Source organism: Anomalospiza imberbis, chromosome 7, assembly GCF_031753505.1.
Source record: "Anomalospiza imberbis isolate Cuckoo-Finch-1a 21T00152 chromosome 7, ASM3175350v1, whole genome shotgun sequence".
NCBI classification, from domain to species: Eukaryota; Metazoa; Chordata; class Aves; order Passeriformes; family Viduidae; genus Anomalospiza; species Anomalospiza imberbis.
This window is the reverse complement of record NC_089687.1, coordinates 34,083,279-34,107,604: the sequence shown is the minus strand read 5'-3', so window position 1 is coordinate 34,107,604 and position 24,326 is coordinate 34,083,279. Positions and strand designations below refer to the sequence as shown.

Here is a 24,326-nt window from a genome sequence, read left to right as displayed (position 1 = left end):
ATACCACACAGATCAATTACTAATGTACTGCAAAATACACTAAAAATCAAACTGCACTGCCAAGTAATTGAATTCTGTGCATCTGGGATGCTTTTAGCCTAGCCATTTTTTCCTCATTAATGTCAAACACCCAGTCATTCTCCAAAGATTTAGCCATAACTTTTGGAACCTTCCCACACCATTGGACAGTTTAGTCAGCAACACCAAAATCTTCCCCCTCCCCAGTTATAAACAGAATTTTTGTGGCTAAATCCCCTAGGTTTAGATCAAATTAAAATGACAGGTTGGTGGGCTCCCTAATCTCCCTGTGCCTCTCACTGCAGAGAACTGCCAGACACTCAAAGCACAGAACAGAGGGGGTGTGGGTGCCTTCAGCTAGGCTTTGGACAGGACCTCTGCTCTTTGGGAAGCCTGGTGAAAGCCCAACCTACTCTGCCCACATGGAACACTGACTGCTGGATATAGTTTCTCCCAACCTTGGTGTTAAAGGCTGGATCCCTTCCCCAGCAGGCCACAGTTTGGAGTCCACACAAACAGCAACTCCACTTCAAGTACGTCCCACCACTGGGCACACCTTGGGGGAGTTGCCTGAATTGTGGTCCTGCCACCAACTCTGGCAGAATCCTACAGGAAACAAAGTCCACAATGGTGGAATGACCAGAAAATTTAAGATTCATCCAAGTGCTGAAGGCCAAATCCCAGAGCAATCACTGTGAGCTTCAGAGCCTCACCCTCACTATAGTACTTGGCAGGGATCTGCATGGCCTTCCTCCCACCACTGCCCACCTCCCTTCTAAACCAAACAGCACAGAAATCATTTCTGTTGAACAGAAGCCCTTATTGTAATAGTAGAGCCCCTACACAGTGTTCAAGTAATGCAGAAAAATGTCCCTGAGCAACCATAACCTGCCTGCAAGTTCAGCTGTAGCAGGGGGGTAGATGTTTCAATGTTTCTCTCCCTTCCTTGATTTATTATTCTTAATTAAGTGGTTGGTTCATTGAGCATTCTCAAAGCAATTATTCTCGCATACATTTCCAGTGGAGGTGTTACCATATCCCTAAGCTGCCAGCCTACCCTTTTTTTTAAGTTTTGTTTTTAAGGTGAAAAGTGATTTACAGGCTACAGAGAAAGCCTGTTGGCTCGATCAGGGATCAGTTGGGAGAAATACTTATTTTCAAAAAAAGAAGCAAAAAATAAACAATCACCCAGAGCTTCCATGAGGTCCTTTTGTCTTCACCCTTCTCAAAAGCATCCCCACATAGCCTCAGATAAATTTCTGTTGTAATCTCAACTAAATTGTTTCTGCCACACACCCCCAGTGTAAGATATGCCATTTGCAATCTGATTTCTTCTTCCTACACATTAGTAGCTTCACCTTTAGCAGAGGGCCTTGTGCTCTAGAGAGGCTGCAGTACTCTTCAAGAGCTTAGGGGATGAAGATGGCTAACAGAAAGGGTCATGCTGATGTCACATTGATAAATTTTGTGTATTTTGTCAAAGCAGCTTGAAGAGTCAACTGGTTCAGGTCCCACTTCACACATCAAGTAAAAGAAAGCACTTGAGAAGTTAAAAGAAAAACAAACCTAAACCCAGTAAGAAAGCAGATTAAATTAGTTCCGGTTAGTTCCCTGCTGTAGCAGCCCTTCCCATCTAAAAAGTGAATGATAAAGATCTGCAAAATCTCAAAAGACCTACAGCACAATTCCACACAGCACAACTTCTCTGCCACATTTCTTGGCTCACCTGTGGCTGGCTACAGAACAGCTGACATATCAGAAGCACAAAAGAGTCCAAAAGCTCCAAGATTCCTTCTGCAATAAAAAGCTGGTGCCAAGACTGAGCAACATTTGTCTCTCCCAAGACCAAATAGCCAGCAACAAAGGAGTATTTTTATCTTTGATAGAAAAATCAAACAGATTCTTACTCTTCTTGTGAGTACTATGCCATCACAGGCTAGAAATCTATCTGGGCATGGCTAACAGTCAAGACTTGCTTTGCCAGCCCTGTGTATATATACCCATATCGATCTGATTTTGCTTTAGCACATTTGTTTCTGGCTAACATTGAGAGAAGAAGACAGGGAAAGAAAAAAGAATGAGTCAAGGTGAGTGTCTTGGGATACATCAAAGAAGCTTCACACTTAAGATACTTTTCTGGGGAGAAGCACTGGATTAATTCTTTTATCATCCAAGACAAAGCCAAAGAAAAGCAACACAGGTACCATGTTAGCAAAGTCACAGTTCCTACAACTTGGACTCTTGTTCAAGGGCTGCTCACAACAATGCCACAAATATTTCATCCATCACAAAACTCAAAGGAGAAGAGTGAACCAAGCCAGATGAGATAACCAGCACAAGTCACTGAGGACCCACAGAAATGAGTACCCCTTTTCCCTCCCACAGCAGCAGTTCACTAAGTTCCCCCCATCTGTATGGGAATGGGCCCCATTTTACCTCCCCTTCATCTCCAAAACAAGGAGTGGAGTCCTTGTGACTCATCTTCCTCACCCACCTCTCTACTCTCCTTGCAGTCACTGTCCCCTTTCTTTCCACCTGCCTCAAATACGTTTGTGTAAGACTGATTTAGTGCAATACAACACATTTGAAGAGTGCTTTTGCAGTAATCTGAAGTAATTTCTAAAGCCAGCACTCTACAAAATTTTCCTCCTTTCCCTCTCATTTCTGACTATATTTTTAGCTCATTCCTGGTGTTTTTTATACCTCTCCCAAACCTCTCCTCAGTGAGCCAGCTGTACTGTTACAAGCCACCTCTTTATTGCTCGTACTACCTTTACATGCCCATTTAACTACATTGGCCTCAGAAGAGCACTAAACAGTAAGAGCTTCAACCAGCAGTCTCTCTGCCTATTCCTGAATTTTAAACAAGCTTGATTAACCTGAAACCAGTGATGCTAAACACCCCTACTGAGAGTCCTGAGGGGTCTCTGGTCTGCTCTCTGCCCCTCTTTCACTCATGGATGCCCATCTCCTCTTTAGAATGCAAGGATGTGATGTAATAGGGAAATATGGACCTGTGAGTCCCCACATCTAACACTACTCACCTATAATGGTGTTTGCCCACAGAGGGTGAGTTTAAACTGGACAGAATACAGACTTGGGAGAAGCATTATTAGGCATTTTTCTAAAACTACCACCTCTCCCTCATGCTAATACTTATACACAGGTTAGATGTTTTCATTGTATTTTGTTATGTTTCCTAAAATAGCCCAGTGAGAAAAAGCAATTAAAGACAACTAAATGCTCATTTAAGCCTGCAATAATGGAAGAATGAGACCATTACCTCATACTGCCATTAGTCCACACACAGCATCATGGATCATAGAGTATCCTGAGTTGGACAGGAGCCACAAGGCTCATCAAGTTCATCCAACTCCTGTCCCTGCACAGGACAGCCCCAAGAATCCATGTGCCTGAGAGTATTGTCTAAACGTCTCTTTAACTCTAGCATGCTTACATTGCATTTCACTCTTTCCTCAAATTTCTCAAAAAAATACCCATTCCCTCTAAGGCTGGTTGGAACGCCAAACCCAGCCATTGGTCACTTGCCTCACAACTAGACAACTTCCACACTCTGATGCAAAGAAACTGGGAACTCACGTGCTGAAAGAAGGTGTATAAACAGGAATACTTCTTGCCTTATCCCGAATTCTTCTGCAGAGGAATTTTTGTTTTAAAAGTATCATAGAATCATAGAATGGTTTGGGCTGGAAGGGACCTTAAAATCACTGTGTTCCAGTCCCTTGCCATGAGCAGAGACACTTTCCACTGGAAGGTTGCTCAGAGCCCTGTCTAACCTGGCCTTGATCAGGATGTGGCAGCCACAGCTTCTCTGTGCAGCCTATTTCCAGTGCCTCACCACCCCTGCAATAAAGAATTTATTGCTAATATCTAATCTAAACATTCTCTGTCAGTTTGAATCCATTCCCCCTTTGTCCTGCCAAGTAACTGGTCTGTTGCAAGGAGCTCAGAGAACTCCCAAAAAGTGAGTGGCTGTGGGACAGGTAAGAGAAACCCTGGTCCTCAGTGGACAGAAGTGATACTGATCAGCCCTCTAGACCACCCTGCCAGGTAAGGCAGCAGCGGCAGTCCAAGTCTCTCTATGCTCTTCCCTACCACTCTCTGAAGCACCACTCCCCCAGTTACCAATTCTATTGCACTGTTCATTCAACACAGCACCTGTGCACAAGTGCCTTTTCAATGCCAAGTGCATGCTGACAGAACTCACACAGCACTGCAGTGCTACAGAGCTCCCAAAGAAAGTCCCATTTCACCCAATTACTCCAGCTCCGGTAGCAAAGAGCACAGGGGAGCTGGGGAAATCAACTGAGTAGTCCAGCTCCTGTAAATCAAGAGCTGATACACTGATGCATTCACAAGAGTTGTCTACCTCTCCAATTAACCTCAGAGCCATTGTAGTTTCTAATACATTGAAAATGGATTCTGTATGGATTCAGTAGGATTAATTATATGCCTCAAGTGATGCACAATTTAAATATTCAGTCAATTCATTCTCATATGGACTGAAACATCTGTTCTGTTAGCTATCAGTCCTGTAGAAGGATGAGATGCTTCTGGAGAAAATAGAATATAATAATTAACTGAAACCCTGAACTTACACCTTTTGGTGTAATTTACCCTATAACTTCCATTCCAGACTAGACAAAAAGTGTATTTGCTTAGCTAATAAGACCATTTAGCCAAGCAACCCCCTTGCTTAGGGTTCAGACAAATTTCCTCTGGTTCATGTCTCTAGGTAAGCCCTGTTATCTCCAGCAAGTTATCTCTGCACACCAAACACATCTATTAAACAGTAGTTCACTGTTACCTTGATGCTCAACAGTCTGGTACCTGTCCTTGAGAAACTCCAGTGATCAGCAGACACATTGCAAAACTCCAATCTGCCTTTCAAAGTCTTCACCACTTTGCAAGCTGTCAAAATTCTTGTCATCTTGAAAGCTGCCGATGGGTAACTAAAGTTTAAAGAACAGAAGAGAAAACAAAAATCTGCTTGTATGTATTTCTTCAAGATTTGGTGCTGACAATATACTCCTGTAGATCACAGGGGAAGAGCACAGAGGCACAGCAGGAGCACTGAACTGACTGTACAGCACTGCCCTCCACCTCCCATTTATTCTGCCATTAAAAGTCCCAGGTGCAGCCCCACCTCCTCCCACCCCTCCTCAGAGGGGTGCTTGCTTAGGCACCCTTGCAACACTTCTCCTCAGGCTGGTCTCTGAGCACTGTCACAGGGGTTTTAACACCATCTGGAAGACAGCAAAGCCTGAACAAGAAATCACCCCAAGAATACAAGAGCACGTAGTGGCAGGACAAGGGGAAGTGGGTTCAAACTGAAAGAGAGCAGGTTTAGAATTAAATATCAGGAAGGAATTCTTCCCTATGTGGCTGGTGAGGCCCTGGCACAGGTTGCCCAGAGAAGCTGTGGCTGCTCCATCCCTGTGAGTTCAAGGCCACATTGGACAGGGCTTGGAGGAACCTGGGACAGTGGAAGGTGTCCCTGCCTGTGGCAGGGGGTGGCACTGGATGATCTTCAACATCCCCTTCCAACTCAAACCATTCCATGATTCTGAGCAGCACAGGGGCCAGGCTGTGCACAGTGTGGTTTTGAGAGCTCTCAACATGAGGTCTGCATGCTGGCTGTGGGACAGCCTGTGGCTGCTACAAGCATACTTGTACTAAAGGATGTGAAGCAGGAAGACCAAATCTTTATTCTCTGTTTGGAGAGCATACTCTAGCACAGATTCCAAAGTACTGTCTGTCCACAAATTAATGAAAAATAACTTTTTCACAACAAAAAACATATGGTTGCAAAAGAACATCTTCTTGTAATATTTCAATGGCCAACGCGTAAAAGTGAAAATTTGAAAATATAGTGAAAATTCCCGTATATTATCCCCCAACTACAGATCTTTGTGACTATAATATTTTGCCTATAACACTGCACTCTTCATAAGGAATAATACTCCTCATTAGCCAGAGATGAAAATGCCTCATTAAGACAAAAGCTGGGAGAGAAGTATGCCCATTTATTATTCTTCAAGAACTAAAAAGAAGAGACATCTTTTGAAACCCAGGTGATCAAAGCAATATACATCCTTTTTTTTTTTGTGCAGCTGGACACATTCTGCTGTAAAGGATTTAGGTGACTTAATCAGTGGCAGTAATAGTCATGACTTCTTTTTATGCAGCAGTTTGAGATTAATCTAAATTGACACCAGTACCACATGAAAATAAAAATATTTCCTGTGCAGTTCATTATATATCCACCAGGTTGAATATCATCCTAAAAGAGAGAGAAGAGAGGGCAATGGGTTTGGGTACCCTTCATGACATGAAATGCTTTTTGGATATTTGAAAGAGAAACACATAGAAAAGGCCCAAATCCAGATGATTCAAAGAGATAGACACAGATAGGGTAGAAAACAGACTGGGTGTAGAGAAGCTCACTGTTTCAACATGGGCTTTACAGGTGTGCAGAGCCAGGAGAACCAAGCCAACAATATTTCCTGATAACTTCACTTTGGTTTAGGACATTATAATTTTTCCTACAAGAAGATATCTGGCAGTCATTCTGATTTGTTGAAGGAGCTCAAGACACACAGATTTTGCTTTTTGCAAGCAAATGATACCAAATAAATACAGGGGACTAGAAAATATTTTTGTTAGCTCTTCCTCCATTTGCTTTGCTCTAGTTTGTAGTGATCAGAAGCCAAAGCCATGCTTATAAGTGACTGGAGTGCAAAAAACCGATGCTTTGAACAAGAAAGGTCATCTTAATATCCAAACACATGTAAGCTCACACATGCAGTTCAGGAGACAGCTTTCTTCCAAAGTCAGATTTCACACTATGCTAGCTTTAAACTGCCATGAGTGCAATACACAGCATTTGGAAGGTTATCTGTTATGGCTGTACTGAACAGGAAATACCATGCTCTGTTTTACTCTCTGCCAACATCAGGGAGTGACTTTGAGCCCTGGGATCCATGTTTGAACCAGAATCAAACCATGCTGACAGTTTCAGCACCCTAACTGCTAATTCCTAACTTCCCTCTTCCACCATGGGACTTACAGTGAGGCTGCACCATGAAGCTGATGGAGCCACATAAAAACTCACCCCCTTCCTTCCACCACGAGGCCATTCATGAACACAGGGCATAAGGAATGAGCAGGAAATGGACCATGCCTTTTATCAGAGTGGCACCTTGCAGGTACAAGCAGCTGCATAACCACATACACCCTGTGTTCACTGTGCCAGGCATCTGCTGTACACATACAGACCTAATGTGGCAGCTGTATGGTAAGGATTAAATGCTATATAAGGGACCCACAGGCAAAAAATACTTTCCTCTATCACCTACAGAGCAAGGATGTTCCACTGACCACTGCTGTATATTTGACCCTGCTGTCTTCCCTATTTTCTTGCAAGTTTTATTATCAAAATTGATTAAGCCCACCTCAGACCTTCTGAGGTTAGGAAGGTTATACCTCCAGTATAAGAGTCTTAGAACTTCCCTCATTAAGAAGGAAATTCCCTCTGCCAAAACCAGGAGAAAACATCCAAGCTATTTGCCTCACTGCCAACATGCTAAAAAAAGGTCACAAACTATTGACACCTTAAGGCCAGAAAATATTATAATGTATTCCCTAAAGAAGTCTCAGCTCTGGAAAACCTGTAAACACACAAACCTTCTGTGATTTGGATAGATTTCAAGTATGCTCTTTGCTTAACATAAAGACCAGAAAAAGCAGAATCACTAAGAGATGGAATCAAGAAAGAAAAAGAAACCAACCATAGAATAGTGGAAAAAGAGCAGAGACCCATGGATTTCTAAAAATGCAACCACACTGTTTAAGCTTAGAACTTGCCAGCCAGTACATGACTTCCAATTGTAGCACCCTCACAGAAAGAAATTTTGGGCAGGGGCTCTGGAGAAAGGATGTCAATCAGAGAAATCAGGAGTGGCAGAAGATTCACTCAGACAAGAACAGTTCAAGTACTGGGGGAGAAAAGTGGGAAATTGCAATTCTGGCTTACAGAAAGGCAGAGTGCCTTTTGCTTCATATTCAGTTACACTATTGTACAGAGAGGGATTGGGAGAAGGAGAGCAAAATGCTCAGCAAAATGAGGAACTTTTTCTTACTATTTACAAGTGGAAAACCCCAGAAACAAAATTCATCAGACAGCCCCACTGGACCACAAAAATGAAACAAAATCAGTGGTCTGTGGTTTTGCAAATCCCCAGGGACAAGAGATTCAAAGAATGCTAAGTACCTACATTTTCAGAGGTTTAAAACAAAGTGCTCGATATTCAGAAGAGAAGTGCTCAGAGCAGATGGGGACCTGCTTAGATGCCCCAGAAGTGGTGCCCCAAAATGGGAGCACCTAAAGCCCTTTGACACAGCTGGGAAGCTCTGCTTTAAGCAACCAAGCTAAGCAGGATTTTTCATTTTCAAGTTTTCTGCAAAAAGCACAAGATAGCTCCAATCTTGCTGGAGAGACAAGAGATCAGGGCCAATTTGTGAGTATGTTGGGCCAGATTCACATCAGTGCAAGTCCCAAGTAATTGCCTTCAGCTCAGTGGAGCTTCAAGTGGCATAAGTCTCCCCTGGATTGGGAAAAATGTAACAAGTAGCCCACATGAATTGATTGGACTCTATTGCTTATGGGCGAGATCAGAGAAGCTTTTCCCCTCCACATGTCCTTCAGATACTTTTGGAAATCTCTCCTGCCATATGTCAGATTGTGTCTAATTTCTGACCACCCTGTCTTGTCTCCACTAAATTACATTTGAAAAAATATTGACTGAAAAAGCAGAATAGTTGAAAGTTACAGTATAGTTGAAAATTGCATTTCTTTGCCACCACTGGGAAGAAGACAAATATTCTCCTCTACCTCTACAGCTCACACAAAATCCCTCAAGGTGATTTTGAAACCCTCTTTCCATTTCAAGGCAAGCTCCACTTGCTTCCCAAGGAACAGATAATGAAGAGTTTTGAAAGCACCTGAAAAATATTGAGATTTCCCATATATTTCCTAATCAGGTGTTAGTTTATCATGAGAGACCACTGCAGAACTACGCAGCAATTTTTGATCAAACCCCATTACCTCAGAGACAATAAGTTACTTTTTCTGCAGTATGTAGTGGGGGAATAAATAAAGTTCTCTTGGTCACATGCAAATGAAGGAACAGAATCCAGACATCCCCCATCTCCCAGTCCTCCTGGATTACTGCAGGAGAGAAAGCTGCTTTGATCCAATCTCAGATTAAATGAAGCATTTCAAGAAAACCCTACAATGTTAAGAAAATGGCAAAGCAACACAAGCTGAGAATTTCAAAACTAAGGCTGATCTTCACCTGTATATATAGAGAGAAGCTGAAAGGAATAAGAACCAAGTACAAGTCTTACCCTTCAGCTCTCCTGAATCCTGTTGTTTAAAGCTATAGCCAGAACATGGGGTTTTTTTCCATGGAGTTTATTCTATTTTAGAGTGATGCCTCAGGTTTTAGCTTTTTCTATTTTTCAGACTCTGTGCTGCTTTAGTGTGCACTTCAGAGCTTCATATTAGGGGATGGTGAGCTCTCTCCACAGAGTAGGGAGACAAAACAATTCCTTCTCTAGCTGGGGACCAAGGACAAATGATCCTCAAAAATCTCAGGCCCAAGAGCATAAACAACATGGACTGCAGAGAGAAAAACAAGAAGGATGGGACTTCATAGGCTAAAGCTATAACTGGACAATTAACTCCAATATGCAAATGGACCAGAACTAATAGAAGTGAGAGACTCCATGAGTGGTCATGCATTTTGTGACCATTTTGGTTCATCTTGGGTGTAGCCCTGGCTGGGCTCTTGTGCTGCCCAAGGTGGATCCATTGAGGCCTTTTAATAAATCCCTACTTTATTCTTTAACTCTGTCCAGCCTCTCGTTCTAGGTCAGCCTTCACAAGGCATCAAGAGGAGGTCTGGAGAAAACGGTATTTTAAATTTTAACAGGAGAGGTTCTTAGCAGATCTTCAGATTCAGGTGCTGCTTTTTGATTCAGTCTTACTAACTCACATGATTGTGCCAGGAATGAGTCAATATAAACTCCGATGATTTTTTTTTCAGATGGAAACAATTCCAAGTGACAAGGCAAAAACAGTAACTAAAAATGGACTGCTCCTATCTGCCCACTGTACTCTTGCTTGCAGCTTGTTTTCCATCCAACTTAGTGCTCCCTGAGATACAAAGTGCTCAGCTCTCTTCAGTCCCAAGTCCTTTCTACCCCTGCAATCTGGCTTTTTGCTCTTTGTTTCCTTCCACAGTTTCTCTGCATGAGTAACAGTCTCCCAGCTCCTTGATGTGACTCTCCAACCCACCCCACTCCATGGGTCCCTGACAGCTGCTGTCCCTTGAGCACATTTCACAGCACAGAAGCCACCCTCCAGTCTACACAAGTTCAGTTCGTGACTGCTCCTCATTTAGAAATAGCAAGAATCCTACAAAACCTTAACTATTTCCTGCAGAAGGCAACAATCCATATGAAAACCAGTATGAAATGTGTTTTTAACAGCACAATTTAAACCTTATTCAAAAGTCCCAACCTTGCAGCCCTCATTTGTAGAAAACAAGTGTTTCTGGGAAAAGGAGAACACACGAACCTGAGCCAATGTAAATTTATCAAAAACACAAGGTGCTTTGAATAGGATATGCAAACTTCATGTTGGTAAGGGCCTGAGAAACAAAATTCAGACTGTCCTCCTCGATCTTTGGCTAACAAAGGCCCACTCTGAAGAAAAGATGGATACATTCATAGTTAGGGATGGAAAAGACAGTACCTATAACTTGAAACATCTTCCTAATTCCAATTGAATGGCACTTTTTGTTTGGGAGTACAAACAAACAAAAGAGTATAAAGAAATGTTTTAAATTGAGTTGCTCAAAATCTGATTTTATTAAGTACTGCAAGTAGTTATTTTCACTACTACAGAACATTTTTTTAGAGAGAGACTATTTTTCTTCTTTTATGTTAAAAAAATTCCTTCTGTTTGGTTTTTTCTTAAACAAACCAACAATCTTTCCAAAACAAACCTAAAAGCAAATTTCAGTTAGCAAAATAAGTGAAGAGTTTCATTTTGATATTTTAATTGAAATGTCAAAAAGCATCAGAGTCAAACTGAGATGCCGTGTCATTTTCCTTCAAAAACATTAGTTCAGTCTAGCTGACAGCTAAGAACAATTCAGTTCTGTGAGGTAAAGAGTTTTCTCTGGAAACAGACCCTCATGCCCTATTCACAGTTTCATAAACTGAAAGAAACATGCCTCAAAACAACTGAAGTATCATGGAGTGGTAGCAAATCCCACAGGAATTCAGGATACAAAAGTGTTTGGAATCAGTCAACAGGCCCTGTGACAGTTTCAATTAACATCCTATATGATAGTTTTAAAAGCTAATAAAGACTTTTACTTTTGTAAGGAAAAATAATGTAACAACATCATTGGAAATCTCAAACGGATGCCATGTGAAAGAACTTTCTTAAAAAATATGAAATTCAGAATTAGTAAGAAATTTACTAACTTGGCACCTCCCCTCTTTTCCAAATTTTGTCTTTGTGCAAAAATTAATACAGCCTTTTGATGAGTAAAGGAAGTTTATAAAATACATGACAATAACTACTCCCACATTAGAGAAAAATCTATTTTCAAAGAGATTATACATTTTATTAAAGCTTGGACAGCCCAGGGTACACTCTGTCTGGGATACAGAGCCCATGCTCCACCCAAACTTGACAAAGATAAGGCTCTTATCTTCAGCAAAAGAAAAAGAATCAGCATCTTGAGAACGGGTCAAATTTCATTGCTGCTGAGATTAGCAGCTCCTCTTAGATCAGCTGACTTGGAAGAAACAGAGAAAACCCTGGCAGTGTCTGGAAATGACTGACATTACTCCAACAGGTCAATTTGAGAAAGTCCTTAGCCAGCAAAAGCCCAGAGCTAGCAGAAGAGCTCTGCGAGAGGCTGATAAGGATAACCCAAAGTGCAGTTTGCTTCCAAAGCCACAAGGAGCACCACACCTCGGACACAACTCTCATCTCCATGGTGATGCCACCAAGGGACACTGATGCCAGGAATCCCAGAGATACCCAGAAGGTGTCTGCAGTGTTTGACTTCAGGCTGGAGCTGAACTCCATTTACTGGAAGATGTTTGGAGGGAGCAATATTTCCCATTCCCTGACACTTTCTAAAAAGACATTTTTCCAAATGAGAGCCAGGACTGGCAGTCATCCTTTCCCCCTGGGATTCTAGAGGCTCATACATTTCACTGGCTTGTTACTGTGGATCATTAAAAAGATCAAACTGGCTTTAGGAAAAGGTTTACACAAATCCAGTCTCCCCCACTACACATTGTTTACAGAATCTAAAAATAACATGATCTTACAATGCAAGATTAGCTACATTTGCTCAAGATTCCTGTTACACTTGCTTCCTTCTGTAGCAGCCCTGTCATGGATGACTACGTGATAGGTTATCATACCCCAGTGTGTTTGGTGTATCAAAGGAAAACAAAATTCACTTGCCATTGATTATATTACAAATAGATAAGCTTTTATCTAGGATGACAGCTACAACATACATTATCCCCAAGCTGCTAATTTATGCATGTAACTGTTTATGTGCCTTTGCACAGGCACATACAGTGCTCATTGGGTAGCTTTCTCTTTTTTCTTTGACTTGATCATCATCCTTTCCCCAGTTATATATCATCACTAAAATCAGAAATTCCATGACTGAATTATTTTCATGGATATTTGACCTGGAACAGATCACTTGGTCCAGCCTTCTTGGTGGGCATGTACAGAGGATCAGGACCAGACCCATCACACCCAGCCCTGTGATCTGTGCTCTTGGGTCTATGACCAGGGCAACCCAGAAGGGAAATAAGGAAATGAGTAGAGAAAGAGAAAGCATCCATCAGTAGAGATAAGTACCACAACAGAAATGTGTGTTATAGACACTTATATTTCCTAGAACAATAGGTGCTCACAGCATTCTGAAGTGTGATTCATAGGAACTGGTAGGACAGCTACCTGTTGCCTGGACTACAACAAAACCCAGATAAAAAACCCAAGACATTAGTGGGTCAGGCTTAAAGCTGCCCTAAATTTAAGGAAAAAAAGCAGCTCCACTGAAATGGTGTAACACATGATCAGCCTCAATGATTAGCTTATGGGCTCGTACCTCAAGTATCTGGGTAAAGTGTCCCCTTCCAGCCTTATCTGAGCAAGAAATACCCTCTTAATAATACGCCCTAGCATCTCTTTTACCACAAAACATGTCATACCCAGTGACAGGACAGGCTCACAGATGCCTCTGGGGAGATTCAGACTTGACATTAAGGAAGCCTTTCTTTACTGAGAGGGTGGCCAAACACTGGAACAGGCTTCCCAGAGGAGGTTGCTGCCCCAAGCCTGTCTGTGTTTAAAAGGCACTTGGACAATGCCCTTAATATCACACTATAACTTCTGGCCACCCCTGTAGTGGTCAGGCAGTCAGACTGGATGATCCTTGTAGGTCCTTTCCAACTGAAATATGCTACATGAGAAGAAACAAAGTCTTCTACAGAAAGCTTCTTCCCTAATTTCCTGAGAATAAAAGTGAATTAATCATCCCTCTGGTATAAAAATATTTACCCTTTGGAAAGGATATACACAACATATCTCTCCAGTCCTGTTTCTTACCCTTTAGTACCTGTGCGGCGCTAACTGTCCCCAGTTTTGGTGGGAGGGAGAGTTAACATTTCATAGGAGTTACTTAAGGTGGCCTTGGCCTCTCACCTTATATACAGCATCTGTGATCAATCAGCATTTTCCTTGTTGCTTCATGCCTGGTGCTCCAGGTTGGAAGGATTTGCAAAATTTGCTTGTCTCAATCTTTTCCTCACTCCTACTTTGTTATTCTTCCTGTGGATATCCTGGGGAGAAAAGATAAAAAGCTTTGACTGTTGCACACAGGGCTATGCACTGAAGCATTTTCTTTAACTTACACATAGATACAAGCATTAGGCAGATACACACAAGAGGATACAGATCTCTCTTCAAACAGCACAGCAAAGTCTTGCTATATGGATCTTTAATGTCATTTGAGAAGGGATATGATTTTGGCTGATTAAAAACATTTTTAGGGCTGGAGAGAAATGAGGTTTGAAGAAGGAATTGATGCTGTCAGGTAAGCATTCAGGACTTCAACCCCAGAACACCAGTCTATCCAGATAGCATTGCTATAATAGCAAGGGAGCTTTATGAGCTAGTCAGTCATAAGACTGTATCATACTCCATGGGGATGACAGACACTAGATAAAGTTCTGCACCCAGCAATACACAGAATCCCAGGATGGGTCAGGCTGGAAGGGACTACACAGGCTCATCTGGTCCAGCCTTCCTGCTCAAGCAGGGTCAACCCAGAGCACACAGCAGAGGATTGTGCCCAGATGGGTCTGGAATATCCCCGGTGAGGGAGACTCCATGCCTCTCTGGGCTCTGTTTGAAAAGTTCTTCCTCCTGTCCAGGTGGAAGATCCTGAACATCAGTCCCTGCCCATTCCTGTGCCACACAGGGCAGAGCCTGGTCCCTGCTCTGAGTCCTCCTTGCACACAGGCCTGAGGGCCCTTCTGAATATCCACAGTTCCCTCAGCCTTTCCTTGTCCAGGAGATGCTCCAGGCCCTTCTTCATCTCTGCAGCCTCCACTAGACCCACGCCAGGAGTTTCCCATTTCTCTTGCACCAAGAAGCTGCAAACTGGACACTCCAGACATGCCTCACCAGAGCTGAGTAGAAGGGCAGGATCACCTCTCTCACCCTGCTGGCAATGCTCTTCCTAATGCATCCCAGGATTCCTGAAGCCTTCTTGGCTACAGGGCTACACTGCTGTCTCATGGACAGCCTGATGTTTGCCAGGACACTCAGGTCCTTCTCCACAGAGCTGCTTTCCACCCTGTCTCAGCACATGTCACAGTTGAGATTACCACAATGCACAGAGTATCACCACACCATTTCAGAAAGCTTCAACCCATACAGAGTAACATCAGGGCACTTCAGAAGGCTGCAAGGGTCTGCCCTTCTTGGTCCTCAGCCCAGCCTTTTATAGCCTCCTGTTCATGCAGTACACCTGTGTGCCCTCTGTTCCCTTTGGTGGTTGCTCAGTGCACCTGGGCACTCCATGGCTCATTGCTGTCAATGCTGCTCACCTGCTTCTCACAGCTGTGCCCACTGGGGATGAGGCTGGGCTGCAGCCCCACTGCCAATCACCAAATACTGTGTGCCACGGCACGGCCCCACTGCCAGTCACCACAAACCGTGTGCCACGGCACGGCCCCACTGCCAATCACCACAAACCGTGTGCCACGGCACGGCCCCACTGCCAGTCACCACGAACTGTGTGCCACGGCACGGCCCCGCTGCCAGTCACCACAAACAGTGTGCCTACACTAATTCTTCATTCATTTGAAGAGGACAGGAACTCAAATACTGAACAGTTTTGTCTCTTTCAGCTTCAGGAAAGACAAAGCAGGTGATCACTGAGGAAAACTAGGGAGCTCCAGGTCACACTGAAAAGGCCAAGGGAACACAAGATGCTTTTCCTTCTTCCTCCAAGCACATAGACTGCCACCTCAAAGAGCACAGGAACTGATCACAAAGCTGGAGACACCAAAAAGGCCTGTCTGTGTAATGCTCTGACAACTGCGCTCTGAACTTCCTGGATCAAGTTCCTTGCACTGCCAGAGTCAGGAGTGTCAACACAGTACAGCAGTATCAAAAAAAAAAAAAAATCCAAAACACACATTGACTTAGCCCCACAATAGTCAAAGCTGGGGTCTGAATATATCAAATATATGTGGAGGGTTTTAATCCTACTTTGACTAAACATAGGGTTTAGTTTTCAGATAGTTTACTTCGTGAACAGATGTGTTCACGATTTATTTCATCAGATTTTAGTAAAATGAGAAATCAAATTGTACAGCAGAGTGGTCCAAAGGTAGCATGTTCACTTTCCTGTACTGATTAAAATAATTTAAATACTTACTTTTCCATCTTTATCCACTGCTGTAAATAAAAATAAATTCATTTATTTCTACTTCCTATGGATTTCATCACACTACAATCCATTGTAACCAAAGCAACCATAAACTACCTCCTCCAGTCCAACAGGTGTGACAAAAAACCTGACAAAAATCCACAAGAGCTAAGTGCTGCTGGGAAGTTTTCCCTTCCTTACCCTGATCACAGAGATCTCAGCAACAGTGTTTGCTTCAGAGACCACAGCAAAGATGAGGAGTTGATTTCTATAGGCCATACATGGTCAAGAAGAGCTTCAGTTTGTCACTTCTGACATGAAGGAAGAAACGTGGCTTGAAAAAATACAGAATAGTGGTATAGTGGAAAGCAAATATTGGCTGGTGAAAAGGGTGAGTGGAATTGTTGTAGAGACACAGACCCCAAGAATGCTTTACTCAAGCGTTGCCTCTTTCCTCTTCCAGCCAGAGTGTCAGCCAGTCACACACTCCTGCAATCACATTTAACATTAACATTTCCACAGAGCTGAATTCTCTCTCTCCTTCCCTTCTGCTCCTAACAATCCCCTGCAGCTGTGGCACACTCAGGAGTGTGCTTTGAAGAGTTTAGATGCTCATTTTGGGCAGTTTGGGTCTGATTTCCAGCATCAACAGCAGAAGAAATTGGTCTCGAGCCATGACTTTGGAAAAGGCTTTAAAAAATACTCAAACTTTTTATTCTGTTGATTCCTGTGATGCTTAAAGCCTTCATCCACACAAATTTCTGGCTTTGCCCTAGCCCTCCTCCTCTCCTGACCATCACCACATTACTTTACCCTGGCCAATATAGGTTTTTTTCATCAGAGTCTGACCCTAATATATTTACCTGTGCAATCCAGCAGGGATAACAGCAGTGTTGACACATTGTGAACGCTTCCAGTTTTCTGTTTACCGCCATCCTCTCATTATCAGCTTCCTGCAACAGATGGGCTGTAATTTTACAGGCACAAGAAGAGTCAGTAACTGGGTGGGAGAGGCAGGAAAGGCTGCTGAGAACCAGAGGGAAAAATAAAGGCAGAATGTTGTGGAAGAAATATGGAGACCTATGTTTAAGCATTAGCCCAGTATCTGCCATGAGCATAGCTTCAGCTGGGGCAATTCAGACTGCCTTCTCTTGCCAGTTCTGCCTTTTTTTTTCAGGGAAATGGGTTCCAAGAGATGCAACTAAAAACATAAACAAATCTGTTTCAAGCTATTATGCTCCTTTTGTTGGGACAGCACCCATTTTGATAGCATCAGCCAAGTCCTCTCTAGTAAATGTCCCTAACAACATTTCTATCCATTCTGCCAGTCAGCTAACGTATAGTCTTTCCAAATTTGCAAAGGATCATGTGAGATAAAATTTCATCTTTTCATTGCTTGCATCCCCCAGGAAAAGTCACAATGAACCCTTTTTAGGTTTCTCCAAAGGGCAAATAAACAATAACTAAAAATCATCCAAGCAAAATAATGAATGATAAACTCTATATGTTTTGACAGTTGTCAGCTTTCGAGTTCACACTGGAAATGCTCTTGTGTTCTGCATTCCCTTACCCCTCCCTCCATGTACCTATTATAATGCACAGGGAAGGTAGGAAGCCACGAGGCTGAGAAAGTAGTGAAGAAACTGCCCCTTTGCTTTGAGCAACATTCTCAGTTGGGAAAATATTTTCAATCCCTAATGGCTAAGCTTTAAAAAGCCCTTCTGAAACCAAAACCAGGGCAAAATACCTCAGATGCAAGAAGAGCAGGAAGCTCTCAGACACACAGCAAGCTCTGTTCCTGTGTTCCAGGCAGTGACCCATCAAGAGATGTCACTTCCCAGAGAAGACAGAGTGGTGCTGTGTCCTGGCAGGGCCAGCATGGCTTGTGGCTGAGTGACTGGCAGCTGTGCTGGCCCTGTGCCAGGTGGGATGAGCCCTCCTTTCAAAAGCCTCAGCACAGCAGCTGGCTTTTTTAAGAGAAAGATTAATCCTGTGGGGTTAGGAACACATCTGAGGTATGAAATAATATTCTGAGGTACATATCCATATCTGCCTTTCTGCAGTGTTTTAGCCAGGGAAGTTCTTTTGACAGGCTCTGTGGGTTTTCTGCTTGCTTTTTCTACCTCTGTTGAGGTCAGGATCGAAGGCTCTTGAGATGGTGTTTCATGTTTGGACTCAGGTGTTCATTGTTTCTTATCAGTGTCACAGCCTCACAGCCATGAGTTCTGCAGCCTTTCATTAGCAAGGCATAAAATGGGTAACTATCTCTTGTTATAAGGTTTTTTGAAACTAAACTATCCAATTAAGAAATGACACCTAGATTATTTTCCCTTTTAACCCAATAACTGATCCCTCGAAGCCCACAATGCAGACTTTTCTGTCCAATTACAAAACATCACCCAAACCCATGAAGAAAAAGGAAGAAGAAGGTAAAGAAGAACAACCTGTCTCCACTGTAAAACCCCCATCATCTTGCTTCATATATATTTCTATATTCTAAAACCCTAAACTCTTAAGTTTTCCACCCTGTGATATTACACACTTCTAACCGACTACACACCTGTAATCCCAGGGCTATTAACCAATTTTGGAAGTCTTCGTTACAGCCTCAAGTCAAATGCAGTGCTCTCTTACGAGTCTCTGCCTTTCAGCACAGAAAGTTTAAAATTCTCAGCATCTAGGATTCCAGCAGGGGTCAGTGAAGTCGGGTCTCAGCAGAGCTCTCTGAGGGTCATCTGGGAAAAGCCCTGCTGATCTATTTTCCTTTTGTGCTGTGCCTAAACCTCAGGGGAGCACACAGCAGCACCAAACCCAGCACCACAGCTGAAGAAGACGACCTTCACTGCACCTGCTTGTTGAGATACCCACGAGCTCCAAAGGTTCTTTACCACTACTTCAGCTTTCTTATGTTAATAACTATTAACTCTCCAGTCCCTGCTCAGTCATAAAACTGTCAACACAATTAAACCTGTGTCAGAAAGGACAGTCTGATCTATCCTCTGCATTCAAGGTAATTCCAAACCCAGCTTCACTCCAAGAAGCAACAGCTGCCTCTGGGGCATTGCAGACATCCAAAGTCTTTGCAAAGAGCTGTTCTGGACATCTGAACCATGAGAGAGGTCAGCATAAGTTTACAGCCTCTATTCCACAAGAGACAGGAGTCTATAAGAAACTGGACTGATTACATGGCATCAGACATTTATGGGGGCAGGATTTAAAGTCGTTTATTTAGATGTCACAGGGCATATGAGCACTGACACTGTTAATTACAGCTATTAGCAGCACAGGGGCTGTGCTAGATGATGCTAACGAATGCATACCTGTGTCTTGTAGGTGTGTGACTGACCACCTGCAGGAGGGGAGAGTGGTTGGAAGTGGAACTGTAAGCTACAGGAAGACTTCTAGGACACTGGTTGCAAGAAAACACTTTGGGCTGAAATTGAGCCACAGATTTTATCACAGCCAATCTCTGAGACTGAGACTGTGGATTATCTGCTGTGACTGGCTTTGCATCAGAATGAGAATCTCTGCTTCCTTACCAGCTGCCTTCCCTTTGGGATCTAAAGGCTGAAAATTCTGGTTAGGGCACCAAGCCTGACAGAGCTGAAGAAGTGTTTGGACAATACCTCGGGCACGTGGTGTGGCTCTTGGGGAGTGGGACTTGATGATCCTTGTGGGTCTCTTCCAACTCAGCTTATTCTGTGATTCTGTAATTTCCCTGAAGGAGATGAGAAGCTCTGAATAAGTTCCTCCTCAGAGCCATCCACCAATTGCCTCTCCAGTGATGGGAAGGGCCACAGAAACAAAAGTCAGACAATGCCTAGCAGGAGCAAGGGACAGGAACCAAGGTGAGCAAACTCAATGGAAAATCCAGGAGGAGTGATCTTCTGAGAATTGCCATTACAGGATCTCTGAGAAATAGCAGACACCTCAAGCCTACCAGGATGGTAAACCTATGACCTAATGGCACAGATTTACCGACCAAGACAAATCTAGACAAAACTATTACCATAAAGGTGGATGTAGATAATAAATATGATACTGCATAGGTGCCAAATCATTGCTGGATCAGGACAGACACTGCAATGCTGCCTGGTGTCCCTGTTGTTGATAGTATAGACACTTGGCATTAAAGATCCTTTAAAAACATGGCACTCAATAGTTTTCCACAAAAAAGAATTGTACACTGAGCAACAGCAGGTTCCATTTTAAAGAAGGAGTAAAAGGTACCAAATGAAAAATAAGGTCCTCTCAGTGCCCCTCAGAGTACCTGTAAAGCCTAACTGCATTGCTCAGTGTCACAGAGACCCTGGTCACTGCCACCCCACACTGTTCACACAGGTAGGCAAACAAGCAAGCAGTCATATTTACCACAGCTCATCCTGTACAGATGCAAAGGTGAATGGAGGTTCAGACAGATGTCAAACACAGAGTCAGAGTGAGCAATCAGTCGTATCCACACATTGGCAATCACATCCAACCCTCTCACTGAACTTTAAAGAGAGTACCAGTATGAAAGTGCCCTACACAGAACTGCTTTAGTCATTATAGCACAGCAAAAGAAATCTGACTTGATGTCAGTCCTATTCAGGGATCAAATTCTATCAAAGTCTCAACAATCCCTACCGTCTTCCAAATTACCTCATCACGAAAACAAAGTCCTTTGTCCAGTTTTTAGCAGTTTCCTGACTAGATTTCTTTGCTCCTGACCATATGTAGCCCTCACTGATCACCTCTCCTCAATCAGGTCTGCTCTCCAACTTCTCTCTTTCATTTGCTAAAATAGGATGGATTCCCACTGCTTTGGGGGATTTTGATATCTTATGATTCACAAGGAGGAGAAAATTATAAAATATCACAGAGGATTGCTACGTGCAGAACTACTGCTCTCTACTCCTTACACAGCAACGACCCCCCTCCCGTCCCACAGTGAGCGGGGCATGGATGCCTTCCCGGTGTGCCAGGCTGAGGGCACAGGCACGGACGGCTCCTCCGGCTCCTTCCTTGTGGGACAGAGGCACCTAGTGGCTGAGGGCTGAAAGACCGGCTAAAGCCACCATGCTCCCAATCAAAGATGCGTTTGTAGTTTAAATGAGATGCTGCTGCTGCTGCTGCCGACACGCAGGCAGGTTGCTACAAAGCTGTTCAGCTGTTAACTGCTCTGCCCAGGTTCGCATGCCATGAAGCAAAATAGAAACACATGGCACCAGGCGCAGCAGCCCAGAGCAAACCCTCCCAGAGCCCGGGCTGTGTTGGATGCTCGGGCAGTGTGCCAGCCAAACTCTCAGCAGTGGGAGGCTCAGCCCTTCCCGTGCCCAGGCCCAGCTGTGTCTTTGTACTTGACAACCTGCAACAGTGTCGCTCCATGAATAACCTTCACCTCTGAAAGCTGCTGCAGTTGATGTCCGCTAGCTTTGAGAGCCAGCGGGTCACCCTCCCCTGCTCATACTTGTGACACGGTTCAAGGCTTTACAGACATCCCCCACAGCCCTTTCAGATGCCTCTTTCCCAGCCTGAATAGTCCTGGCCTAGCAGCTTAGTCCTTGCAACTAAGTCATTCCACACAGCTGATGATCTATTTTTTGGCCTTATTAGTCCTATGACTTGTACGTCCTGCTTCTAGTTTTGCTGTCTTGTTTGAGAGGAGATCAGGACATAACACAGCATGTGAGATGCAGGGGAGCCACAGACACATGTAAGAGCATTCCTAGTTTTGTGCTCTTTTTCCTTCCTGCTTTTATTTTTTTTTCTTTTGCCTAGTGAGCACTGTTTTCACAGAAGTACCTACTACAGCTCTGAGATCTAAGTGGGAACCGCTAGCTCAAAGCCCACCACTGTCTTTGTGCATGGAGTCAGAATTCTCTGTACTGAATGCTTGGTGTAATAACCTGGCCACACTAAGTGCAGGCAGGACACAGGTAAGCTCTGCTCCCCAGAAATACTATCAATGGAATCAACTAGCACAGGTCAAAATCTGTGACCAATACTTAGCCTTTGATCTCTTCATAAAAGCTGCTAAAAGAAAAACAATCAATGCCATCCGTAAAATGGAAAAAAATACAGTAAAATAAAATGCTTTTCCCTTCTCCTAGATATTCCTCTAAAAGGAAAAAAATTCCACTCATAATGTTGAGATATAACACTTGCCTCACCTTCCAAAGCCAAGCTACTTAGCTTCAGAATGGCATTAAGATCTTCAATTTCTTGATATAGGTTTGTATTTTTGCTGAAATCAAATATGAGAAGCTGTGGCTCTAATATTAAATGACAACATTTCTAGAGTTATCTCTAGTTTATACATAGCACCATGGCAGAAACAACATCTGATGTTCAAAATTGTTATTTGAAATGAAGAAAAGGGCATCTTTGATTTTGATCTGTTATATGTCCTAGGACACTTTGGACATCAATCTTAAGTATATAGTATCTTCAGCTATGCTGCTGCTGAATAAATAATGAGTAAGAGAGGCTAATGAATACAGCTGGGAAGCTTCTCACTTTTACTCCGTGCTGTCTGAAACAGGAACACAAAGAAGCCAACACCAAAAAGAAACAAACCAAAGCAGAGATGGGAGATAAATGCCACAACTTGGATCACATTTCTTTCATATCCACAAAAATCTTGTCTTGCAGTAGTTCTGTAACGTAGTATTCTGCTGAGACATCCCTTGGGCAACTTTTCAGCAGATGAAACCCCTCCCACCGCCCAAGTACTTTGCCAGTACATTTTTCCAGGACATTCTTACACACCTTGAGGATAACCATGCTCCGTGGAGCACTTCCACACAGCCTCTCAAATTCCTTTTTACAGCTGACAAGGCTACAAAGGACACTCTGTCCTTGCTCACTGCACTCCCTCACATATAGCATGCAACAGCAAAGGAGAACAAGCAACCCTCACATTTGCTGTTGTGGGGTTACCATGCCAAGCCCATCTGGTTCACAGCATGGAGCCTGCTGTGTGAGGTCACTCTGAGCCTGAGAGGAGGCTGTGGAGGCGGGCAGATGGCAAAGTACCATTTTGGAAAGGCTACTTGCAAGTGTGCATCTACACTGCCCACATCGGGCACGTGCTGCATGGAGATTTGCTGCAGGTGAGTTTACAGAACTGATGGATGCCTATAGCCAGTGAAGGACGGTCTCCAGCAGGAGACAGCTCCTCTCAGGAAGATGTTTCAGCGTGCCCTCAGGCAGGATGCCAGGAGCATGCAAGCAGCTGTAACATCTGCCAGAGATTTTGGTTTCATATCCTCACTGGAATGAGGAGGGAGCAGACACCCAGCCATGCTGAGGTTTTCTTCAAGGAGGACTTTGAAGCATCCATTTCATTCACGTAATCCACAGATATGCTACGAGTGCAGTTGGGACCACTCACAGCCAGGATTCTTATGTTGCTAAAATTTAGTAGGGATTTGTGTTTTATACAATGTTGTGGAGAGAAAGTATTACATCCTTTAGTTTTGTCACAGGTAGAAAGATTTAGGGACATTTATTCAACCACTGATTGCAAGTCACTTCAGAGACAGATTTTCTGGGGCTGTGACAGGACTGCCAGGAAGGCTACTAGAGGCTGCTTTCTCACCATTTTCCCTGTGCTCTCATAGCTGCATCCCTGCACAATTCCTCTCTAGATGTGTTCTGAACAGATCTGCTTTAACAGCTTTTAATTTTTTGGGGTTTTGCAGAGAACGCAGCATGACCCTTTTCAGACAAAGCAAACAAACAGGCCCACCACTCCCAAGCAGCCCAAAGTGACTGGGATTGCAAGAACACAGGAGCAGCTTTCCTCTCAAGATCACTTCCTTCTTTCATTCCCCATTCTGCATGGGCAGGCTACTACGGATGAATCATGATTCTCTTACTTGGGCTCTGACAGCTGCAGCCTGGATTTCTGGGTTCATCCTGGGCAGAAAGAGGTGCATCAACGCCAAAGTGACCATGACCAATTAGAAAATGATACACTGCAACATAACTCCTTGGCAGGGTGGTGAAGAGAACAGGCAGGATAATTTGGGAAAACCATCTTTGTCTTTAAGTGATAAGGAAAAAATAAAACTTATGCGAGGAGTCAAAGAAAGACTCTGAAGCTGAAGTGCTGGAAGTTAATACTGAACTGTGCCTGAGGGAAGGAGGGCAGTGAATACTGCTTAGACCTGCAGATGGAAGACCATAATATAGGGCTGTGAATCTGGCCTTAAGCAGAAGACTCCACGTTATTTTTTGCTGATGCTAGAG

General features: G+C 43.5%; 1 protein-coding gene across 1 annotated transcript in view; it reads right to left on the bottom strand.

Annotated features, from left to right (window-relative positions):
* CPS1 (carbamoyl-phosphate synthase 1) overlaps nucleotides 1–14,009 on the bottom strand; it is a 101,492-nt gene extending 87,483 nt beyond the window's left edge. Inside the window, exons 1-2 of the mRNA XM_068196475.1 lie at nucleotides 13,856–14,009; nucleotides 4,847–4,991 (exon numbers count right to left, since the gene is read on the bottom strand). Coding sequence (XP_068052576.1) covers nucleotides 4,847–4,991; nucleotides 13,856–13,869 — 159 coding nt within the window. The 5' untranslated portion in view covers nucleotides 13,870–14,009. The remainder of the gene's footprint in view (nucleotides 1–4,846; nucleotides 4,992–13,855) is intronic.
* Between the last annotated feature and the right edge of the window lie 10,317 nt (nucleotides 14,010–24,326).